At 39.7% G+C, this 24,557-nt stretch overlaps 1 protein-coding gene across 1 annotated transcript in view; it reads left to right on the top strand.

The window, feature by feature from the left end:
- ZYG11A (zyg-11 family member A, cell cycle regulator) overlaps positions 1–23,974 on the top strand; it is a 35,140-nt gene extending 11,166 nt beyond the window's left edge. The window contains exons 4-14 of the mRNA XM_059689557.1: positions 3,139–3,279; positions 6,044–6,220; positions 9,744–9,808; positions 11,155–11,254; positions 11,353–11,406; positions 15,629–15,790; positions 15,865–15,909; positions 16,825–17,019; positions 20,207–20,268; positions 21,007–21,104; positions 22,685–23,974. Coding sequence (XP_059545540.1) covers positions 3,139–3,279; positions 6,044–6,220; positions 9,744–9,808; positions 11,155–11,254; positions 11,353–11,406; positions 15,629–15,790; positions 15,865–15,909; positions 16,825–17,019; positions 20,207–20,268; positions 21,007–21,104; positions 22,685–22,848 — 1,263 coding nt within the window. The 3' untranslated portion in view covers positions 22,849–23,974. The remainder of the gene's footprint in view (positions 1–3,138; positions 3,280–6,043; positions 6,221–9,743; positions 9,809–11,154; positions 11,255–11,352; positions 11,407–15,628; positions 15,791–15,864; positions 15,910–16,824; positions 17,020–20,206; positions 20,269–21,006; positions 21,105–22,684) is intronic.
- The last annotated feature ends 583 nt before the right edge of the window (positions 23,975–24,557 follow it).

The following is a 24,557-nucleotide window of genomic DNA, read 5'->3' as shown; positions in this document are numbered from 1 at the left end:
TGCACTACTCCCACTGGGGATTGAGCCCACAGCCCAGGCACGTGCCCTTGGCTAGAATTGAACCCGGGGCCCTTCAGTCTGAAGGCTGACACTCACACTGAGCCAAACTGGTTAGGGCGGTGCTAGTGTTAAAGCAGCATATATTTAAATATTTATGTTCTAGAATATTTTTAAAAAGTGATTCTCTTCCTCAGTTGTACATTTTAATAACTTTGGGAGCTTTAAAATATACTGATACTTTTGTTCTGTCCCCTAGAGATGTAATATGTTTGAGATTTGGCCTAGGCATCAAGATTTTAAAAAGCTGCCAGTAAATCTAATGTGCAGCTAAGGTTCAGAACCACGCCTTAAAAAGAATCCTTCCTTTATGGTTATACCTTACGTAATTCGTCTAGGACGAGAGAGTAAAGTGATTTGCAGTCATTGGTGGTTTTTATATTTTCCTTTAACTGGAAAACAGCAATTGTATTTTAAAGTCCTTTTAATTTTCTGGCATCTCTAATGAAGGTGGAAGTCATCAGTTACATCATTAGGCTTGCAACAGAGAGATAATTTGAACTCTTAGATTAAATATGTACAGTAGAGAATTGTTTATCTGGAATGTATAGGTATGCCTGTTTAGCATTTAATATCACAGTGATCAAAAGACCACAGTTGTGCCCTAACCGGTTTGGCTCAGTGGATAGAGCGACGGCCTGCGGACTGAAGGGTTCCGGTCAAGGGCATGTACCTTGGTTGCGGGCACATCCCCGGTAGGGGGTGTGCAGGAAGCAGCTGATGGATGTTTCTAACTCTATCACTCTCCCTTCCTCTCTATAAAAAATCAATAGAATATATTAAAAAAAAAAGACCACAGTTGTAAAAATAGATTTTAGTGCATAAACTCTTGGGATATGCAATACTATGGGATAAATACTGAAGTATTCTATAGAGAGATAATGCATGTAGTTAAGATACTAACCACCAAAGCAGGAAATGGGAAATAAGTTTTGTTTCAGTAAACTTATCTGGTATACATGTAAATGTAGTTTATTTTGAAAATGTTAAATTATGCATTATATACAGTGTTGGATATTAGGGGATAGAGAGTAGAGACCACAATCTCTTTCCATTACTAAGGAATTATAAAGAGCATAATTCAGCCTTATGCAGAATGGAAGGTATGGTAAGTTTAAAAGGTGTGTTTCTTTTTTTAAAAAAAAAATACATATTTATTTTATTTTAATATATTGTTAATTGATTTCAGAGAGGAAGGGAGAGGGAGAAAGACTGAAACATTAATGATGAGAGAGAATCACTGATCAGCTGCCTCCTGCACTTCCCGCACTGGGGATCAAGTCTGCAACCTGGGACCCTTCAGTCTACAGGCTGATGCTCTATCCCAGGGGTGGGCAAACTTTTTGACTCGAGGGCCACAATGGGTTCTTAAACTGGACCGGAGGGCCGGAACAAAAGCATGGATGGAGTGTTTGTGTGAACTAATATACATTCAAAGTAAACATCATTACATAAAAGGGTACGGTCTTTTTTTTTTTTTTTTTTTTTTTAGTTTTATTCATTTCAAACGGGCCGGATCCGGCCCACGGGCCGTAGTTTGCCCACGGCTGCTCTATCCACTAAGCCAAACCACCTAGGGCATTAAATATATATTTATTAATGTCAGAGAGGAAGGGAGAGGGAGAGAGAGAGAAACATCAGTGATGAGAGAGAATCACCGATCGGCTGTCTCCTGCACACCCCCCCCCCCCCCCCCCCGCCCCGCCACTGGGGATCAAGCCCGCAACCTGGGCATGTGCCCTTGACTGGAATTGAACTTGGGACCCTTCAGTCCGCAGGCCGACACTCTATCCACTGAGCCAAATCAGCTAGGGCTAAAAGGTGTGTTTCAGAAAATCTTTTATTTACTAGAAATGCATGTCTTTTAAGTTAGATGCAAAATATAAGTATTCTTGTTTGGGTTGATAAAAAATTTGCTTACATTAAAATAGATAAAAAATTAAATGTTAGTGAAAACCTTCAAACAGAACAAGTATGTTAATTCTTGTACCCAAAATTAGAATGGTAAACATATACTTAGTTCTTTTAAAATGGGTGAATAAGAGACAGATTTCCAGTTATAAAATAAATAAGTCACAGGGATGTAATGTACAGCATAGAGAATCCTATATAACAGGGGTCCTCAAACTTTTTAAACAGGGGGCCAGTTCACTGTCCTTCAGACCGTTGGAGGGCCATACTATAGTTTAAAAAAAAACTATGAACAAATTCCTATGCACACTGCACATATCTTATTTTGAAGTAAAAAAACGAAACGGGAACAAATACAATATTTGTATTTGCATGTGGCCCACGGGCCGTAGTTTGAGGACCCCTGCTATATAATAAAAGGGTAATATGCAAATCGACCTAACGGTGGAATGACCGGTTGCTATGACCCGCACTGACGACCAGGGGAAGGTGCTCAATGCAGGAGCTGCTGCCCCCCACCCCCGTGGTCAGTGCGCCAGAAGCCGGGCTCACCGCTGGTGAGAGCAGCAGTGGTGGCGGGAGCCTCTCCTGCCTCTGCGGCAGCGCAAAGGACGTCCGTGGGGAGTGGGTCTAAACTGTCAGTCGGACATCTCCCCAGGGCTCCTGGATTGCAAGAGGGTGCAGGCTGGGCTGAGAGCCGACCACCCCCCCGCCAACCTAACCCCCCCGTCCAGTGCACTAATTTCATGCACCGGGCCTCTAGTATCCCTGTAATTTAATCTGGAAGAGTTTCTTAGTCCTTACTGTCCTTTTGACATTGATGTTTTTGAAGAATACAGACAAGCTTTGTTTTGTTAGCATTTTTTAAATTTTAGGTATATATTTTTATTGATTGGTTAAGTTTAGAGAGAAAGAGTGAAACATTGATTTGTTCCACTTTTGTATGCATTCACTGGCTGTTTCTTTTATATGTCCTGACTGGGGATCGAACCCACAACCGTGGCATATCAGGATGACACTAACCAACTGAGCTACCTGGCTGGGCCAATAGTTGGCACTGTTGAAGAATGTTCCTCATTTTGGCTTTAATGTTTCAAACACTTGAGGCCCCTAAAAGCCTATACTTGAGGATGAACAGTGAAACCTATTGGTAACATCTTTGTTTTTTAGGTTGCTGGAGGAGCCAATGTGATTCAGATTTCAGAAGCATTGAGCCAGTACAGGGATAGGTCATGTTTTATGAAGGAAGCCCTCTACAGACTTTTTGCAGAGACGTTTTCAATGCAGGCAACCATGCCTGCTATTTTAAAAGTAAGTACATCCCAGAAAGGTAGTTTTTGTTTGTTTGTTTGAAAAGTAGAGCCATGATTTGTCTGTCTGTGTATCATCTATCTATCTATCTATCATCTATCTATGTATCTACTGACTTTTCTAGAGAGGAAAGGAGAGAGAAACATCAATCTGTTGCCTCGTGTACATGCCTCGACGAGGATCGAATTCCACCACCTTTTGGTATACGGATGACACTCAAACCAACTGAACCACACATGTAGTTTTTATTATTACTACTTACTCGATTCTTACTTGATTCAATTAAAGTTGTTCACTACACACATTGAATACAGTAACTTACATGCCTCATTCTATAGTGAATCAAAATGCCCTTACAGAGAGAGGAAAATAGGTTTAACTGCCAGGTTAGCTCTCATTTTGAGTATCGGAATCAATTTGAATTATTCAGTTTTTTGAACTTAGTCTGAGAAAGGCATATAGGACTATTGCACTATTTTGCCTAAAATAGGACTCATTTATCTAGAAACATGAATTCACTTTTCCCTAAATGTTGTGTTTTATTTTTCATTCATTTACTCTTTAAGAATCTAACATCTGGTTTTCTGAAAACAGTAACAATATCTCCAGTAAGAACAGAACAAAATAACAATAATTGAAGGTGGCCAAAACTCCCATTTAAAGTATTTGTTGAATGAAGTAAAATTACCAATATTGATAGGGCCAGACCTTGCTTTGGTTTATGGAAGTCTGAATTTATTTTAAATGTAATTGGAAGTATTAAGTGGTTTAGGAAAGAAAACTGTGATTATTTAAAATTAAGTGACATATGAAAATAAAGAGTCTTAAAGTCACCTTGTCTTTATTATTTGCAATTCTTTGCAGTTCCTTAAAACTATGCCTATTTTGTACCATGGGAGATTAGATTTAAGTCATACCTTATAAACAACACTATATAAAGGAAAGACTCTGGACCTTTATTTCCCATCTGTAATGAGATTGAATTGGATGTTCTGAAAGTCCTTTTCTATCTAAGAATCTGATTTTTGAAAACCCTGTTTCTTTTGGTTTCTACATACTTAAATTGCAGATGATGATAACCCAATGAAATCCTGAGAGCGGTTTAGCAATATAGAAAAAGTCATTTTCCATAGTGAAAGTAAGTCCATCCTGAGGCTCCATGAGTTCACGCAGCTGTCAAAGTGAGGGGCTCTGGTCTCTTAAAATCATGGTTCATGTGAGTATTAGCAGACCTATTGCTAAGGAGATGAGTCTCCCTATTCAAAAAAAAAGAAAGATTTTATAGGAAAGGAGAGAGAGAGAGAAAGAAAAAGAACGAGAGAAACATCAATGTGAGAGAAACTTGGATCGGTTGCCTCCCAGTCGTGCCCTGACTGGGGATTGAACCAACAAGCTGGGTATGTGCCCAACCGGGATTGTACCCACCATCCTTTGGTGCGTGGGATATCGGCCAGGCCAGGGCTGGTTACCCATATATTTTTTTAAAATATATTTTATTGATTTTTTACAGAGAGGAAGGGAGAGATATAGAGAGTTAGAAACATCGATGGGAGAGAAACATCGATCAGTCGCCTCCTGCACATCTCCTACTGGGGCTGTGCCCGCAACCCAGGTACATGCCCTTGACCGGAATCAAACCTGGGCCCTTTCAGTCCGCAGGTCGACGCTCTATCCACTGAGCCAAACCGGTTTTGGCTGATTATCCATATTTGATAGACAAAACAAATCACATTGTCCCTGAATGTTAGAGTAGGTGTGGTCTAAGTGTGGTACAACACTTTCATTTTACATTGGTTTCTAGGTCTTTCATAGTCTGTCTTCTAATTGGTTTCTAGGTCTTTCATAGTCTGTCTTCTAGTTGGCATTTTACCACTTTTCAAATTCTTTCAAATTCAGATTTCTTCCTCTGTGGGTAGAATCCATCTCTTAGTCCACCTTGTGTTTTTCCCTGTCACATTTCCCTTCCCCAGGAATTTCTTCTCCATTCCACCCCTATCTGAGACCTTTGCCTAAAGATGCTTTTGGAATTAAGCTCTTTGATACCATACCAGAAGTAATTGCTCCTTCCATAACTACCCAAGGCAGCACTGCATTTTATTTATACCTCTTTTATATTGCTTTTCGTGGGGGGGGGGGTGGTGGTGGTCATGTTTTGACATCTTTCACAATGTTACTTGTTTCCATATCTTCTCTCACAAGGCTTTATGCTAAGGATTAGGGTATAAGTGTTTATGTCTCCTGGAGTGCTTATCGCAATGCCTAAACTGGAGTGAGGCTAACCAAGTGATTATGAAATCACAGATGAGGAAATGGTGGTCCAGAGAAGGGAAATGACTTGCATAAAGCCACACAGCTAGTTAGTGACTGCATTTGGACTAGGACTAGAACAGCGGTTCTCAACCTGTGGGTCGCGACCCCTTTGGGGGTCGAACGACCCTTTCACAGGGGTCGCCTAAGACCATCAGGAAACACATGTATAATTACATATTGTTTTTGTGATTAATCACTATGCTTTATGTTCAATTTGTAACAATGAAATTGGGGGTCACCACAACATGAGGAACTGTATTAAAGGATCGCGGCATTAGGAAGGTTGAGAACCACTGGACTGAAGGTATTGCTAATGTTCTAAAAATAAATGTGGAGGATAGAGAAAATCTGTTACTTTCCCAGTGAGCAAATATTTTTCTGACTAGCATAAAAATGAGATAGTATAAAGAATGCTAATGTTGTCATAAGCCACTAAAAATACGTTCATCTTTAGCTTGTGGCTGTAGGAATGAGGAACCATCCATTGGATTTGCCAGTGCAGTTCACAGCCAGTGCTTGTGCCCTCAACTTAACACGCCAGGGCCTGGCCAGGGGAATGCCTGTTCGTCTGTTGTCAGAGGTCACCTGTCTACTTTTCAAGGCTTTGAAAAATTTCCCTCATTATCAGCAGGTAATTTAAATTGAATACTTGACTCTGCTTCTTACTTCAGGACAAATATATGAAAAATGTGTATTTTTTAGTTCTGAGTTTTCATCCTATTAGAGCAGTGGTTCTCAACCTGGGGGTCGCGACCCCTTTGGCGGTCGAACGACCCTTTCACAGGAGTCGCCTAAGACCATCCTGCATATCAGATATTTACATTATGATTCATAACAGTAGCAACATTACAGTTATGAAGTAGCAACGAAAATAATTTTATGGTTGGGTGACAACATGAGGAACTGTATTTAAAGGGCCAGAAGGTTGAGAACCACTGTATTAGATTGAGAGAGAGAGAGAGAGAGAGGGAGAATAAATAAGGAATTCATGTTAAATATAAGTGTTAAAACCATAAAATTTCTAGAAGAAAACATAAGGAGAAAATATTTGTGACCTTGGAGTAGTCAAAGTTTTCTTAGGATATAAAAAGCACATGTCATAAAAGTAAAATAAATTAGAATCCAAAAAATTAAACGTACACACACTGAAAAACATTTAAAAATGAAAAGGTAAGCCATGGACTGGGAAAAAATGTTCATTATATGGGGGGGGGGGGAGGGGGTGCGGCAAAAGTAGGTTTACAGTTGTGAGTACATGAGGCAGAATTTAGTCGTTTTTTAAAAATATATTTCTTATTGTTGATAGTATTACAGGTGTTTCCCATTCTCCCCTTTGCTCACCTCCTCCCATCCCTTACCCACCCCTCCAGGTCCTCACTACCCTATTGTCCATGTTCATGGACTATGCATATAAGAATGTAAGTTCGGTTTATCTCTTGCACAGAGTTTATTCTTGTATTATTATTTATTAATTGTATCATTTTCCATGTGAACAACTAAACCTACTTTTGCCCCACCCTATATATATTTCAAAGGTCTTTTATCCAGAATATAAAGAACTCTTTTTTTAAAATATATTTTTTTTATTAATTTCAGAGAGGGGGAGAGAGACAGAAACGTCAATGATGAGAGAGAATAATTGATCAGCTGCCTCCTGCACGCCCCCCACTGGGAATTGAGCCTGCAACTTGGGCATGTGCCCTTGACCGGAATGGAACCTGGGACCCTTCAGTATGCAGGCCGACGTTCTACCCCCTGAGCCAAACTGGGGATGTGCCCTCAACCAAGGTACATACCCTTGACCAGAATCGAACCTGAGACCCTTGAGTCCACAGGCCAACACTCTATCTACTGGGCCAAACCGGTCAGGGCAATAAACCAATTTTTAGAAAAGGCAAAAGATTTGAAAAGACATTTCACCAAAGAAGATAGGCAGGTGACAGATGAGCACATGAAAAGATGCTTAGTATCTTTAGTCAGTAGAAATGCAGATGAAAGCCACAATGAGTTGTTATTGTACAACCCCTAGATTGGTTGAAATTAAAAGACTGACAATACGAAGTGTTGACAAGGATGTGGAACATATGAAATTCTCATATATTGATGTTAAGAATGTAAAATGATACAATTACCAGTTCCACAGTCTTTAAAAGTTAAGATACACACCTTCTATACTACCCAGTCATCCTACTCTTAGAGAAAGGAAAGTATATATCCATATAAACACTTACACACAACTGTTCATAATATCTTTATTCGTAATCCCCCCAAACTGAAAACTTCCCAAATGTCCCACAGCAGGTGACTAAACAATTATGATATATTCATATGAGGAAATACACATACTGGCAGTAAAAAGGAATGAATACTGGTTGAAGTACATGGATGAATCTCAAAAATACTATATGCTGAGCAAAAAGCCAGACACAAAAGAGTAGATATTATATTATTTCATTTATGTGAGAACTTAGAACAGACTAAAGTGTGATGTCAGTGTAATTTTCCAGGGCTGGGGTTTGCAAGGCCAGGATTGATTAGGAGGGGCAAAGGGGAACTCTTTGTGGTGATATAGTTTTTTTCCTTGATTATGATGGTGGTGTGGGGGTAGTGGTTACACAGCTGTATAAATTTGTCAAACTGATGAAATGTGTACTTAAAATAGAACAGAAAAGGTGGTCTTCATTAAAATCTTTCTCCATTTCTACTTTCTCTTAAAAAGTTGGAAGATCCTTCTCAATTCAGTCTTTTTTTTTAACATGTTGTATGCACATCTAATACTTTATTAGGTGTGAATTTCAAGCTCTAAAGTTATTAAAAGCAAATACTATCATCCAATAAAGTTAAGTAGACTATGATACCGCTTCCATTTTTAGACTTCTGTCCTGGTTTCTTCTTTGAGGCAGCTGCTTCAGGGGGGTGAGGGGGTGTTGGAGGTGGGGAGGTCGTTTAGTAACTGGGACAGGTTCTACTTTTTTGCTTGGAATCTTTGATACATCACTTTCTTTGGTGACCTGCTCTTCTAGTACAGGCTTGTGTTTCTTTTCCTTCTTTTTTCTTCCTCTAACACCAGTAGAAGTTTCAACCACATTCAGTGGAACAGGTACAAGTTGCTCATCTTCTACAGCCAAGGCATCAGATAATTTAAAGTCCCAGGGTACACTCTCAGAACCGGATTCATGAAGGCTCCCATTCTGGATTTCTTTCTTTTTCTTCTTTATCTGTTTTGGTAGGAATAGCTTTTGTTCTCTCTTCTGTTTTGGAAGAACTTCATCATATAATGTTTCTTTCATGAAAAGCCAGAAGAAGAGGAAAATTACTGTAATAACTATGAAGGAATAAGAACAATAAAATACGTTGACTCATAAAACTCCGCCATGCTTTTGTTAATGTGATCCTATGAAGCCCTGCGCAGAAGACGCAATGGCGGCAGGACAGCTGACCACCAGCTCCGAGGTGCTGCCACGGCCATTGCGCTGCCGGGCCTCAATTCAGTCTTAAGTTCTGCATGGCAGTTGTCAGTTGGGGCTGAGTAACAACTGCCCTTATAAGAGGGCGTGAATCGCCCAGTTTGTCATAATTCCTACCACTCTCCTGTTATTTCACACTCACCCTCCTTCACTTGTTTATGTTACTGCCTAGTTCCTGTTGGCATTTCAGGTTTCTGACCTGCCTCATACACTATATTTTTGTCATACTGGCCTCCTCATGGCTTTTCAAAGACATGTTACATTTCTCTATTTCTATAGCTTTCCCAGGAGGCCTTCTTCTTTTCCTATCTGTAAAGGCCCTGTTCAGCCCCTACCAGTCTTATGTAGAAAGTAGAAGTTATAGCATAGATCCTAGTAGTTATTGGATATGGTGTAGACATTTATCAATTAGTGGATATACTAGGCTTCAGGTAATAGATTGGGACTGACATACATGCAGCCACTTTACTGACCCCCTCCCCCCCCAAGAAAGCGGGGGGGGGGGGGGAGGATTGTTCTTTAGGCAAAGGTGCATGTGAGAGAGCTTATTGGTAAGATTAAATGAAGAACTTGGAGAGGGCCAGGTGCACAGAAAGGCTCATTGGTAGCACCTTCCAAATGCATAGAACCCTTACTTAGAATCGAGTACACATTTACTCAAAATTTATTTTCTTTATTCCCTTAAAGTTGCAAAAGAATTGTCTTCTCTCCTTAACCAATGCCAGGATTCTTGTGGATGTTCCATTTGACAGGCAAGTATAAATTTTGATCATTTGATTTTGGGGTGTTGGCCAGTGTCACTCTGGGCATTGTTGGCTTTTGGGTTATTAGCTTAGCCAGGAGGGTCTGATTAAGGCTGGGGTTCGGTGTTTGGGGAGAGTGCTCTGTTGAGCCTCTTCCCCAGAGGTGATTGGAAGCACCTTGTCTGCAAATGTCGTTTCCCTAAATGTGATTTCAGTTCAGAGCTTCAGAGTAGGAAAGCCTGGGGCTCCAGGAGCCAGACATACTCTAATTCAAGCGGTGGCCCTTTCATGGTCTGTGCCTAAGTTTTCTCACTTGTAAAATATGACTTAGGAGGATTAGATATAATGTTTGTAAAGAACTTAAAACAGTGCCTCGCTTAAGAAGTACAGGTTGTTCTAAGCATTGCTCATTCTTTTCGTTATTATTTTATTGATAGTAATTTTAAAACATCCTCATCCTAGACTCCATAGGGATTCCTATTGAAGCCTTTGTAATCTCTCAGATTCATGAGTTCAAAAACGTTTATAATAGTTGCTGCCAACAGCATAGTTTCTCATGAACAAAGCCTGTGGCTTATGGGTGCTGGGATAGGCTAAGCCATTCACAAATCTAATTGAAAATGTGTACTTGCAATGGGAGTTGACTTTTAAAAATACAATAGGGAAAGTGGTCCTCCTCATTAAAAAAGAAAAATCTCTGTTTCTACCTTCTCTTGAAAACTCGGAGGATCTTTCTCAACTCAGTCTACTACATTCCTAAATGACCAGAGCTGAGGAACGGCTGCCCCTATAAAAGGGTGTGACTTCTCTCTAGCTAATTGATTTGCTTGCCGTGTCTACAGATCAGATTACAAATTACTACTTCTCTTGGAACTTCTTTTTCAGACTCATCATAGTAGAAACTGAATGCTAAAAAAAAAATCTTTCTTTTTTTATTTTTATTTCAGGGAGGAAGGAAGAGGGAGAGATAGAAACGTCAGTGATGAGAGAGAATCATTGATTGGCTGCCTTCTCCATACTCCCTACTGGGGATCAAGCCCACAACCTGGGCGTGTGCCCTTGACCAGAATCAAACCTGGTCAGTCTGCAGGCCATGCTCTATCTACTGAGCCAAACTGACTAGGGTACAATAAATCTTTCTTAAATCTGCTCATCTTTCTTTGAATCCTGTGCATTTTGCTCACATTCTTATTTGCATGCTGTCTTCTTCTGATCTCTTTTTGCCAAATGCTCTTGGTTTTCATAGCTGAGGAAGTTGAGACTTTTTATTACAGGATTATAGGGGTAGGTTAAGTGGTTTCTTTCCTCATATACAGTTTTACAAACTTTATTGTGAGAAAATTACTGCTTTTCAGGTTTGATGCTGCCAAATTTGTGATGAGATGGCTCTGTAAGCATGAAAACCCCAAGATGCAAACAATGGCAGTGAGCATCACCTCTATTCTGGCCTTGCAGGTATGTGATTGCTAAAGGCAAGATCTCTTTCCGCTTAGTTCTGATGGAGCTTTGATGGAGATCTGATATTTCACTGTCAGCTTTTTGTTTACTTACAGCTCTCAAGTGAGCAAACTGCACAACTTAAAGACGAGCTCCTCAGGGCAGTTAAGGTAGGTTGTTTGTCACTTTTACCACTTTTTTCAGTGAAAGTAATTTATGAACATACTTTATAAAATCAGATCATTCTATAAGGCCTAAAAAATGAAAAATCTGTAAGACCTGCTCCTCAGAAGAAATTACTATTGTAGCTTTTTCTTGTAGTATTTACCTTCACATCTCTGAATAAAATGCTTATTTAGTAACTGCAATTAAAAAACTTTTTTTTTGTGAATTCTTGAGTGATTAGTTTTAGATGTTATCTAGTGATTCTACTGCTATGGTAAATAAGAACTTAGCTCTTCTGTATATATTTCTACAAATTACCTCCATCCTCAACCCCACAAACTTATATCACAATTTTAATAAATCAGTAATTTAAGAGTTTGCTCATTATGCTAACATTATTTACATAAAAATAAACATTGTTTTATTTTGCACTTATTTTAAGATGAGGCTTGAACCTTTTTTTTTTAAATTTAAGGATTTTATATCCTGAGAACTGTCTATTCATAGCCTTATATTCTGGGTTATTGGCTTTTTTCAAATATATAGTTTTGTTTTTTTAAAAAAAATTCTCTTTAGCCCTAGCTGGTTTGGCTCAGTGGATAGAGTGTCGGCTTGGGGACTGAAGGGTCCCAGGTTCGATTCCAGCCAAGGGCACATGCCTGGGTTGCGGGCTCGATCCCCAGTGGGGGGCGTGCAGGAGGCAGCCAATCAATGATTCTCTCTCATCATTGATGTTTTTATCTCTCTCTCCCTCTCCCTTCCTCTCTAAAATCAATAAAATATGAGAAAAAAAAATTCTCTTTATTGTTGAAAGTATTTTCCCCCCCATTGGCCCTCTCCTCCCCAGCTCCGCCCCCTCCCCAGGCCTTCACCTCATTATTGTCTGTGTCCATGGTAATGCATATATACATATAAGTTCTTTGATTAATCCCCCCCTCCCCCTTCTTTCTGAGGATCGTCAGTCTGTTGCATGCTTCCATGTCTCTGGATCTGTTTTGTTTGTCAATTTATTTTGTTCGTTAGATTACATATATAAGTGAGATCATGTGATATTTGTATTTTATGATCATAGGACTATTTTTGAAAAGAGGGAAAAATAGCATAGGCAAGATAGAAGGAAATAATTTTGGTGTCAAATCTTTGTGTGTGTATAGGAATTGTATATAGAGCAGAAGTAAACCTCTCGGCTTTAGATTGGAGCAGAAAGGATGACAGATGACATCGATGCAAGTACAAGTAGGTTGGTAGGTGTTTTTAGGAAGAATAGTTACAGTTCTCAGTGAAAAATTAGATAAAGTGATCAAGTGAGAAAAGTAAAGAGATAGTGATTACAGTTTGAGGAGAGAGAATTATGAAATAGTAGTCTTCAGAGCAAACTCATTGGGAAATATAGTAGGATTGCCAGGGACAATGAAATACCCTTTTGAAATTTTTTGTGAGATAATGAAAGTGAGGCTCAAGCACATCTTTTTCAATATTCAGAATTTTGGGGATGGGGCATGAAGTAGGATTTAACCAAGGTAGGAGTTTTGCCAAGATGATGTGATGCAGGAACATTGAAGTTGTTGGGAATGATAATAGGAATAGAGGTAGAGATGGAGAAATAAAGCTATGGATATAGATAGGGAGCAAGTACGGAAAATGACACAGAGGGAAGAATAGCACTGTAGTTCTTGGAGAAATAGTTTTAGGTTGTTCCGGCTTTAGAAGAGAACAAACCAGATTTTCAGCCACAAGCCAGAAGAGCTTAGATAAGTCACTTATCTTTGTGCCTCAGATTCTTCATCTGAAAGCTCGCTTCATCTGAAAAACAGGCGTCTGTCATAGGAGTGAGACTGTATTTCTGAGTACCATTAAGGTAAAATATGTAAAACATCTAACCTTAGGCTTGGCCACAGTTACTTTCAGGGTCAGCCTCACGTCCCTTGCTCCCTCCCTTGTCTTGCTACCCTTCACTCTATTGACTGTCTAGGTCAGGGGTCCTCAGACTTTTTAAACAGGGGGCCAGTTCACTGTCCCTCAGACCGTTGGAGGGCCGGACTATAGTTTAAAAAAAAAAAAACTATGAACAAATTCCTATGCATACTGCACATATCTTATTTTGAAGTAAAAAAACAAAATGGGAACAAATACAATATTTGTATTTGCGTGTGGCCCGCGGGCCGTAGTTTGAGGACCCCTGGTCTAGGTGATGGCTACCAGTGTTGTGTGCCTTGCTTATATTATCTTGGCTCTCACAGCTTTATTTTTGCAATGAACTCTATATATTATATCTTAGTTGGGTAAAATATTTGAGATCACCTCATTCCTTCTGAAAACAGATATTCTGATTTGTTTCGTGCTGTTATATTTTATGTATCTTTTCATTTACTGGTTACTTGACAATGGCTGTCTTTTTCCTCTCACATGATATTCTAATATGCTTGAAAGAAAGCATAAATACCAGCTTAACTATGTCCAGAAATGTTCTGAACTGAAATGGTATGTTGGAATATCTGTTAATGAGAGCCAATGGTTTCTTTCAAACTATTAGGGACATAATGGTTATGTTAGTGTTACCCTCTAGCCATACTGACTGTTCAGTGGCCTGGAACAGCAGCCTTTTTCTTTGCCTGGCATAGGCTCTTCCCCCCCCCCCCCCCCCTTCTCTGTGTTCCCATTCCTTTCCTGGTTGGCATCCTCTTTTTCTTTTGTCTCAGTTGATATATTACCTTGGTATTGAAACGTGGGGTTGAGGGTGCAGATTCTTTTGTGGGTCCTTGTCCTCATGAAGTTTGAAGAATAAACTCTCGGACTAAGATTTTTTAATAAAAATGCAAATGTTTATTGGAAGCATATACAAATTCCATCTGGGTAGGGAGAATACCCAAAGGAGAAAAGCCTGCTCTCTCTCTCTCTCTCTCTCTCTCTCTCTCTCTCTCTCTCTCTCTCTCTCTCTCTAATGAGGAAAAGTCTAAAATCTGCTGAATCTCTTTGTCTCCGGGTTTACAAAGGCAGCAGTTTTTTGTCTGGACCTGACCCTTTCTAATTGGACCTTTCCTTAATTTAGGACCCCCTTGCTTTCCTCATTTGGTCATTCTGCTATGTAGTATTAGTTTCAAAGCTCAAAGCCCTTCACATATCTATTTTACCTGTTCAGGTTGTTGGAGTTGAATTTTATCTCCCTTATGGCTCTCGGTTGTCTTGGCCGGAGATGTTTTATTATTCCTTGTGGCTCTCCTAGCGACTCAGGTCAGGGCTGCTTTTTTTTTTGGTGTGTGTGTGTTTGACGTTTATTTTTATTAATTGCAAAGAGAAAAGGATTCAAAACATAGTTCTTAGTCTGAATTAGTCCTCTAATTCCTTAGGCTTTTCTCTTTTTTTAAATTTATTGTCTAAAGTTTTATATATGTCTCCTTTTTAGGTCAGGGCTGCTTTTGCTCTACCTAGGGTTGTTTTAATTGCTCAGGCCAAAGATACCTCTGTCCTTCCTGGACCCCCCCCCCCCCTTCCTGTCTGCCTAATTAAGCTAGCTAGCTAACCTTTCTCAGTATGGAGGCTCCTCTCACCCATGTTTTCGAAGTAAATTCTTTTTTAAAAAAATTATTATTTTATTGATTTCAGAGAGGAAGGGAGAGGGAGAGAGACAGAAACATCAATGATGAGAGAGAATCATTCATCGGCTGCCTCCTGCATGTCCCCTACTGGGGATTGAGCCTGCAATTTGGACATGTGCCCTTGACTGGAATTGAACCCTTTAGTATGCAGGCTGATGCTCTATCCATTGAGCCAAACCAGCTAGGGCTCTAAGTAAATTCTTTAATGTATTTCCTTCAGAGCATTTACCAAAATTTAAATTTATTTTATGTAGTTGAGAGAAACCGTTGTTTTGATTTGTCTCTCTTATCTGAATAAATGTCTGACTTCCAGAAGGTGATGACTAGACATTCTCAATAAATGAATAATGGAAAGCTAATACATACTTGACTATAGATTTATTAACAAGCACCAAGAACTAGATTGAAGTGCTCATTAAACTTCAATTTTTTTCCCCATTTAATCCTCATAAAAACCCTAGGAGATAGGTATAATTCATTTTATAGGGAAAAATGGATCACAAAGCTTTTAAGTAGTAGAACTTGTTATTTGATTTGATTTGATTCTATAGCTTTTCTTAACTGTGGCTTTTCTTTTAATGGGATTGAGTTAGTCATTAGGGCATCTCACTCCCTGTCTCTTTGTTTGTAGGAACTTCTAGCAATAGTAAAACAAAAGACTACTGAGAATTTAGATGATGTCACCCTCTTGTTTGCTTTGAAAGCACTTTGGAATCTTACAGATGAGTCTCCAGTTGCCTGCAAGCACTTTATGGAAAATCAAGGATTGGCAATCTTCATTCAAGTTTTGGAGGTAGTAATTCAAGACTGAATTTATATGTAAAGTTCTTTTCTTCATGATAAAGTAACTATATATTCTTTTAACAGACTTTTTCAGGATCACCAATACAAAGCAAAGTACTTGGACTTTTGGTAAGGTTTTGTTTTGAGTTAATTCTAATTACTTAAGAAATCAGAAATCTAACATTTATGTCGTACCTACTATATGCTAGGCACTTTTGTAAGCATTGACATGCATTAACTTGTTTAATCTAAATACCATTGTATATCATTCATCTATTGCTTTGAACAGACTGCAGCTTAAAACAACAGCCATTTTATTTACTTATGAATCTGTGGGTCAACAGTTTGAACTCAGTTCAGCTGTATTGTCGGGTGGTCTCATGTGGAGTTACTCGTAGCTGCAGTCATCTGGTGGCGCAGCGAGGGCTAGATGCGAATGCTGCCCAGCTGACACTTGGATGGCAGCCTTGTGAGACCTCAAGAGTAGAGGACCCAGCCAAGCCATGCCTGGGCTCATGACCCACAGAAACTGGGAGAAAAATGTGTGTTGTTTTAAGCCACTGACTTTGTGGCAATTTGTTACACAGCATAGAAAATGAATACGATATATAAAATAAAGAACTACCTGCCTTCTATTATTACTGTTGAATTTCAAGCTAATAAAACATATAGTAGACCCCTAGGAATGTTTCGTATTTGAGTCAGGCCTGGATTTATATTCTAGTTCAACCAGGTGTTAGTGTTAACCAGCCAAGTTAGTCTTACTGAATGTCAGATTTCTACGTTATGACAACGTAGATAAAAAGACATTTTTGTTTATCTAGTTCAGTGCCTGGCACATAGTAAGTGCTTACTCAGTTGTTATTGCTGATCATCCTCATCAGGGGGTGGGATTGTGGGTATTAGGCTGCATTGAGAGGGAGCAGGATGGAACTAAGTGTTGCCGATGTATTTGATCTGAGCACTAGGAGAGGGAGAGTAGCCAGTTCCTGATTCTGTCCTCCTTTCCTGTCTCTGGTATTGTCTGCTCCGTGTGACCTGTAGAACAATGTAGCTGAAGTCAGAGAACTCTCTTCCGAGCTGGTGACCAAAGATGTGGTGAAGCATATCAGCGTCTTGCTCCATAGCACAGCAATGGAAGTCAGCTATTTCGCTGCAGGCGTCATAGCCCACCTGGCATCTGACAAACAGCCCTGGGTGTCCTGTGACCTTCAGAGGACTACTCTTCTCCAAGATCTGGTACAAGAGCCATTCCTCTACAAAGCCCTGCGTAATCTTTTAGAAAAAACCTGTTTTTCCAGATACAAGAGTTTTAGAAACATGTATTCACTGTAGAAAGTGAGAAACACGGGAAAGTATAAAGAAAATATTATAAATCATCCAAACCCTACCCTACAAAGTTAATCTCTACTAACATTTTGTTGCATTTTTCCTTTTATAAAAAAGTTACATGCAAGCATTGTATATAGCTAATTCTAACTCTCACATTCAGCTCTTTTTAAAGCTATTTCTTTTGGTATTTACCTCCATATCTCTAAATGATATATTGCTCCTTCTTGACTTTGCAAATATAGGCATTCTCTATCAGTTCATTTTCCCATTCTATAAAATGAAGTTTCTTTTTCTCACTGTCCCTATGCACATCCTTCCTTATACTCCCAAGTACAAATCTCCTTTGTACATTCAAATATATTCCATCCACTTCATCTTCTCAGACACTTCTTGCCCAGAGCCTCTCTGTCTGTCATCTGGTCTGTTTTTTATTTGTTCATTTGTTTTTTATATCTGCTATATTATTGTCAACCAGGATATTCCTTTACTATCCTTCTAGAAATTCTTTGGTCTCTCTAGTATTGGATTTCCTGTTTCCTGGATTGCATGCCTGCCTGTATTTTGGTGTACTCCCTCATTCTGTTGGACCACATCCTCCAGTAGCTTCTTAAGAAGAGATGCGTGAAATAGAAAATTTGAGACCTGATTCTGAGTATAGAATTTTAGTTTTGAAATAGTTTCCCTTTGGAATTTTTAAGTCATTGACCTTTTATCTTTAACTTTGAAAGCTTTAAGATTTTTGTTCTCAGTGTTTGGAAATCACAGAGATTTTCCCTCATTGTGGGTATATTTTCATCTGTAATGTTTGGCCAGTTAGGGGTCCTGAGCTCATTTCTTTCAGTTTTGGGAAATTTCTTCCTTTCTTTCCCGATCCCTCTCTCCTTCAGTTCTAGGGAATTTCTTCCTCCCTTCTTTCCTTCCTACCATTCCTCTCTCCTCATTTTTTTTTGGGGGGGGGGGGCAGGAAATGTTGATCCTGACAGATTCATCTTTTCTTATCACCCTATTTATCATTAAAAAAAAATCTACTTCAGCTTCTATTGGATTTTGCATTTTTGCTATTATAATTTAAATTTCCAAAGAACCCTTATTATCTCTTTAAAGGTATTACTGATAGTTTAGTGGTTTCGTTTTAAGATTTTATCTTCTGTCCTGACGGGTTTGGCTCAGTGGATAGAGCATAGGCCTGCAGACTGAAGGGTCCCGGGTTCCATTCCAGTCAAGGGCATGTACTAGTAACTTGGTTGCGGGGGTATGGAGGAAGGGGTATGCAGGAGGCAGCTGATCGATGTTTCTCTCTCATCGATGTTTCTAACTCTCTATCCCTCTCCCTTCCTCTCTGTAAAAAATCAATAAAATTTATATTTTTTTTAAAAGATTTTATCTTCTTCCAAGGTCTCTGTTTCCTTCAAGTTGGTCTTTTTTCCTATTTCTGTTCCTTGATGTTACAGATTTTCTTAGTGTATGGCAATCCTCAGCTGTCCATTCATACCTAAGAGTGGAGCTGTTCAGGAAGCTGTGTGCTGATGAATAGAACTTGTCAACTTCGGGCTTTATAGAGTGGTCTGGATTAATTGTGCCTCAGTGTCAGTGTCATTAGATCTTTTGTCCTGAACTGATTGGGATTTATCTGAAGAAGAATCTTTTATTCTCCTGATTGAAAACTGTAAGCTTGACTGCCAGCAGTCTGAAACCCCACTAGAGGAAGAGAGTTGAGGGCAGGGGAGTCTCAGTATTTTATATTTAGATTAGGGGCCCAGTGCACGAATTTGTTCACCTTGAAAGGAACTGTGGGCTGCAAGGCTGTGGTGGGCACAAGGGCGGGTCTCGGCCCATCCTCCACAGCCCTGCCTGGCCCCTCCCGCTGCCCCCGACCCCCGGTCCCCTGTCTGCCAGCAGCCCTGTTCCCGCCACTGCTGCTCCCACCCGCTGACAGCGCTGGCCCTGCTCACACCAGCTGATAATGCAGAGTGATTGGGGCCAGCACCAGCAGCAGGTGTGAGTGGGGCTGGCGCTGTCAGTGGGTGTGAGCAGCGGCTGCTGCCCCAATCGCCCCTCAGGAGCAGGGGGAAGTAGAGAAGCCCTCAGGGGCAATTGGGGCCAGCAGCCACCACTTGCACCTGCTGATGGCACCAAGCGATCGGGACTGGCGCCAGGTGCCAGTAGTGGGTGCAAGGGGTGGCTACAGCGCTGGCTGTGGGTGCGAGTGGGGCCGGTGCTGGCAGTGGGTATGGGTGCCAGGTGGGACCGCAGCACATGGGAGCAAAGAATTTTCAGTAACCACCAGAGGCTCACTCTAATCAGTGACCAGTGCCCTGCCTTGGTCTGGCGCCCCCGCTCACCTGCTCCATCATCCTGCCGCGGCTGTCACTTGCCATGTTCCGTGCGCGCACCCTGGTGGTCAGCACACATCATAGCAACTGGTTCAGTTCTGCCGTTTGGTCTATTTGCATATTAGCCTTTTATTATATAGGATAGGATAGCATTATCACTTCAGCATCTGTTTTTAGCATGGTAATGCCACCCTTAAATGTTCATGGGTTGCTTAGTACAGGAGGATGAAGGAGGAGATCTGGGAGTCTTGATTCTTTGGTACCTTTTAACCAATCTCTTATTTTTAACCCCACCTCTAACCTTACTTCCTGAAATTCTTGGGGTGCCAAATTTTTAAATCTCTTCAGGGTTTCTGTTCAAGTTGCGTTGTTTTTTAACCTTCCCCAGTGCTAGATCTGTGGAACCAGTTATCTTTCTCCTTCTGCTTGGTTCTTTGTGTGTTTACCTTTTATTTTAAAGCATTAGTATTCTGTACACAGGATTTGAGGGAAGGAGTGGGTGCATGCTCAGGTCTCCATCTTTAAACAGAAGCCCCTTTTTATGGCATTGTTTTCCACATGACTTTGTTCATATTCTACATATCTAATGGTTTACCTAATTGATATTTTGGCAAGAAGGTGTACCTAAATTTGGGTAAGTTATGCCTGTAATTTGAAAATTGTGATTGTTTTAAATATATATGTAATTACAAATGAAACAGCCTATTATGACCTTTTAAAAATGATGGAATACTTGAATCCTTGCTTCTCTTTTTGTATAGTATGTAACCATCCAGAATTGGCCAAGTTCAAGTTGTAAGATGACAGCATTGGTGACCTACAGGTAATTTCATGATGATGTAATGCTCTTAAAGCTTGTCCTCAGTCGACTCACTATGTAGAGGCCATGGCACAGTGATAAAATAGAGTTAAATAGCCAATTTCTTTGTGGTATTGGGAAATCACTTTTAGAAAATTTCTTAGACTCACTTTTCCTCATCTGTAAAATGAGGTTGACAGTGTGCAAGGGTAAAGGATAAAACGAGATATTGAATGCATAGAGTGTTTAACAGAATACAATTTCTTTTTTATTTTTTAAGTTTTTATCCTATTGAGTTTGGAAGGGAGAGGAGAGAGGAGAGAGACAGGCAGACAGACACAGACACACATTGATTTTATTGTTCCATTTATTTATACATTCATTGGTTGGTTTTTGTATGTGCCCTGACCAGGGATCGAACCCACAACTGTAGTGTATCAGAATGACATTCTAACCAATTGATCTACCCTGCCAGGGCCAAAAATGCAATTTCTTTTATGTTTTAATCTTTATTGTTGAAAGTATTACATAGGTCCTCCTTAAAAATGCAGTTTCCAGTAATACATCTGTCTCCACTGAGCCAAACCAGTTTTGGCTTTTTTTTTTTTTTTTTTTTAATATATTTTATTGATTTTTCACAGAGAGGAAGGAATACATCTGTCTCAGTGAGGAATTGTCTCTATGGGGAAATGCTGAAAATTATCCTTATATCCCTGATGTTAGCCTCAGTTCTGAATGAACATCTTCTTTGTGCCTTTTTAGATCCTTCAAGGCATTTTTTCCTCTCCTTGGCAACTTCTCGCAACCAGAGGTTCAGCTCTGGGCACTATGGGCTATGTATCATGTCTGCAGTAAAAACCGTATGTATTCAGAACAGTAGTTTTGCAGCTATTGTTCAGTATAATGATTAAGTTCAATATGGAATTTGGAAAAACTGTTCACCTGTGTCCTTAATTTAACTCCTAAAAAGAAAATGAAAAAAAGTTTATTAGTTTTAAAAATGAAACAAAATTATAATATATTTGGGGTGAGTATCAAGTAATATAGAACGTGCCTATTTCCCACAGGCAAGCACAAAGAATAACTTGATAGCTATAGGGAGCATTTGAGATCTTGCTCCCTGGTAAATGTTGTCAGTTTGACTCAAACTCATAAAAATTTTTTTAAAAATTGATAGCTCTAACTATCATTCTAGATGCTTTTCTATATACATACTATAGTTAGTATGTACTATATATAAATGTGATATTTTTAGATAAAATGGGCCAGTTCTGTGCATTCTATTGTATAGTTTGCTCTTTTTACTCAACAGTTTATCATGAAGACTCTTAAGTGACACAAAGATCTGCTGGTTTGTGGGAGGCCGGGTGGGTCAATTGTTGTTTCCCAGCTAGATTAATGTTTTGCTGTTTTAAATTCCCCTTTGAGAATTTTTAGCTTATGTCTTTTGCTAAATAAAGATAATTGTAAAATTTTTGGCTTTTATTATAAAAGAAAAATAGGCTGTAATTTAATACTAAAAAAACCAAGAGGTAACTTAAAAAGCCTGAAATAATTAATGAGACATACTTTATTCTTAGATGGAAGGACTTAAGGTACAGATGTCAATTTTCTTCAGTTTATGGATATAATACAATTGAAGTGAATGAGTAAGAGATGAGTCATCTGAAAATCTAAAGTATGTGTGTATATATGTACATATGAATAATGACATGTATGTATATGTATATATGTACAGTATATACACATATAGTCAAACTAGGGGAAAATGCACGTGTGGTGAAAGTATTTTAAAAATTGCTTGGCTCATAGCCCAGTGTAAAGGTATTTCAATTGTCTTATTCCTTGTCTTTTCTAGTCCTTTGAGGGACCAACTTTATGAACTGATTTTGTCTCTCTAACTCCCTAAATTAGAATCTCAGTTTCTGTATTACTGAAACTGACAGCCCCTTCCTGCTCCGGGATAGCTGCAGGTTAGGTCATGTATGTCAGGTGTTTTCTTCTCTGTATATCTGGCTTCTGGACATTATCTTTACTTTGTACGTTCAACTTTGCATCTAAATATTTCTCAGTTATATTTTACCCAGCATCTGGTGTCTTCAGCTTATCGAATTCATCATATTGCCTGAACCTGAAATGTGTATTAATCTTGTAATAAAAGATGTTCTTGTTCTTCACCCTATTTGCTAAGGTTAGAGATATGTGAATCATGGAGTTGCCTGGAAGTAAACATATTAAAATACTCCTCTGGTCACTACACAAGCCAAGCATTATTTGAGTTTGAATTGACTGTTCCTTTTGAACTGACTTATTTTAGATTATTTCTTCTGTCAGAGGGCTTAAAACTTTGTACCCTTGCTTCAAAAAGGTGAATGTGGTGACTTGGGAATCTTTAAAATACCAAATTGTCCATCAAGTTTTTTGCTTAATTTTCTTCCAGCCAGCAAATACTGCAAAATGTTAGTTGAAGAAGGAGGAGTGCAGCTTCTGTGGGACATCCAGGAGCACAACGAGGCAGACCCCCAAGCACAGCAGACTGCAGCCTCCATCCTTGATGACTTCAGAATGCACTTCACGAATCATCAGAGACTCCCTTCGTGTTAAATGCCCTTTTAACCTAAGGGGCCTCAGAGGTGCTCTGGTCCTCAAGGGCAGGCAGATCTTCCATCCCGTCAGCCACTGAATGTTGAAACCTATTGTTGGAATGTATGAGCTGGCCATCTTTAATTTATTTTTAAATTTTTGTGTGTATATTTTGATTATATGGGTTTTTTGTTTTTTTGTTTTTAATTTTTTTGTTTTTAATCTTCACTTGATATTTTTTCCATTGATTTTTTAGAGAGAGTGGAAGCGGGGGAAATAGAGATAGAGAAAGAGAAACATCGACGTGAGAGGGACATCGATTAGCTGCCTCCCACACACGCCCCAACCAGGGCCAGGAATCAAACCTGCAACCCAGGTATGTGCACTTGACTGGAAATTGAACCCATGGTCCTTTGGTGTGTGGGCCAGCACGCTAACCACTGAGAGCACACTGACCAGGGCGGTCATCTTTTATTAATGGTGTCTGTAAGTTACCAACGATTGTATTTTATGATGGCCATAACCCTAAACCAGGTTGAAATAATTCTGACAACATTCCCTCAGCAATTGTGAAAAATCAAGCCCTGGACTCTGGGAAGACCTGTGAGCGTGTGTTGGAACTGTGCCAGTTACTTTTCTCTGTAAGTAGATACCAAAGTACATTCCACTGTGGATGGAGGAAAAAGAAATATATTTTTTGCAGCTTTTGATATTCTTCTTGTGGCCCTTTCCCTTCAACTTTACACGTTGGACTGAGTGGTATAACATTCTGGGTATGTGGGTTTGCTGCAGGGGCATGGTGAGACAGGACTGAGAATAGTGTGTAGATGGGAGATTGTATGGGAATTTTAAATCTCAGTCCCTCAGAGTTTTAATTGGAGTAGAACTGTGACCAGAACTGAGAGGAAGAGAAAGAGCCACAAAAAGTCTTTGCCGAAGATTTCAAGAGGTGCCCTTACCCAGCCGGGTGACAAGAAACACACGGGCTTTTTTGACAACCAGCCTCTATCACAATATAAATTATCAGAAGCTTTTGATTGTGCCCTTGCAAGCCCCCTCTGTAGAATGGAGTATGGACTCCTTTCTTGCCTTGTTATTGACAACTAACAAACCATATTTTGTCATTCATGTGTTTTAAGTTTTTCAAAGAACAAAAATAAATTCCTTTTTTATTAGCATATTTTAGGACTACAATTTGATTCTCTTCCTTGACCACACTGTTAACTGGAAGGATATGTGCCATCTTTTGGAATGAAATGAGACTTATTCTAAACGATATCCCAATCTATTGCTCACCAGGGAATTTGTAGCCTCCTACAGTCCTGAAACCGCCCTGTATTTTCTCTCATTCACTCTTGCGCACGATTTCAAAAATCTGTCTTAGTTTCCTGACCCGGGTTCTGGGACTTTGGAACATCCTTTTACCAGATAATGTGAGGACGTGGTGGGACACTGTGCCTGTGGAGGCCCAGTTCTACCCTCGGCTCCTCCAACTTTTGTCTCCCCGTGATTCACACCATCATCTGGGGGTTTAGCCTCCCCATTTAACAGGTGAGAAAAAGGAAGTTCAGAAAGGTGGCTACTTTCCCAACTAGTTAGCAGCTTGAGAGGTTGGGGCTGATTCTAAGGCCGGGGCTGTTCCGTGTTACTCTCCCTTTCAGGAAATGAGCACAGCCGTGGAGTACATTTGTATTTAGCAGCAAATTAACGACATTATTGGTATGTGTCCA

Source organism: Myotis daubentonii, chromosome 3 (genome assembly GCF_963259705.1).
Source record: "Myotis daubentonii chromosome 3, mMyoDau2.1, whole genome shotgun sequence".
NCBI lineage: Eukaryota > Metazoa > Chordata > Mammalia > Chiroptera > Vespertilionidae > Myotis > Myotis daubentonii.
Note: the sequence above shows the minus strand (reverse complement) of the source record. Positions and strands in the feature narration are given on the sequence as shown.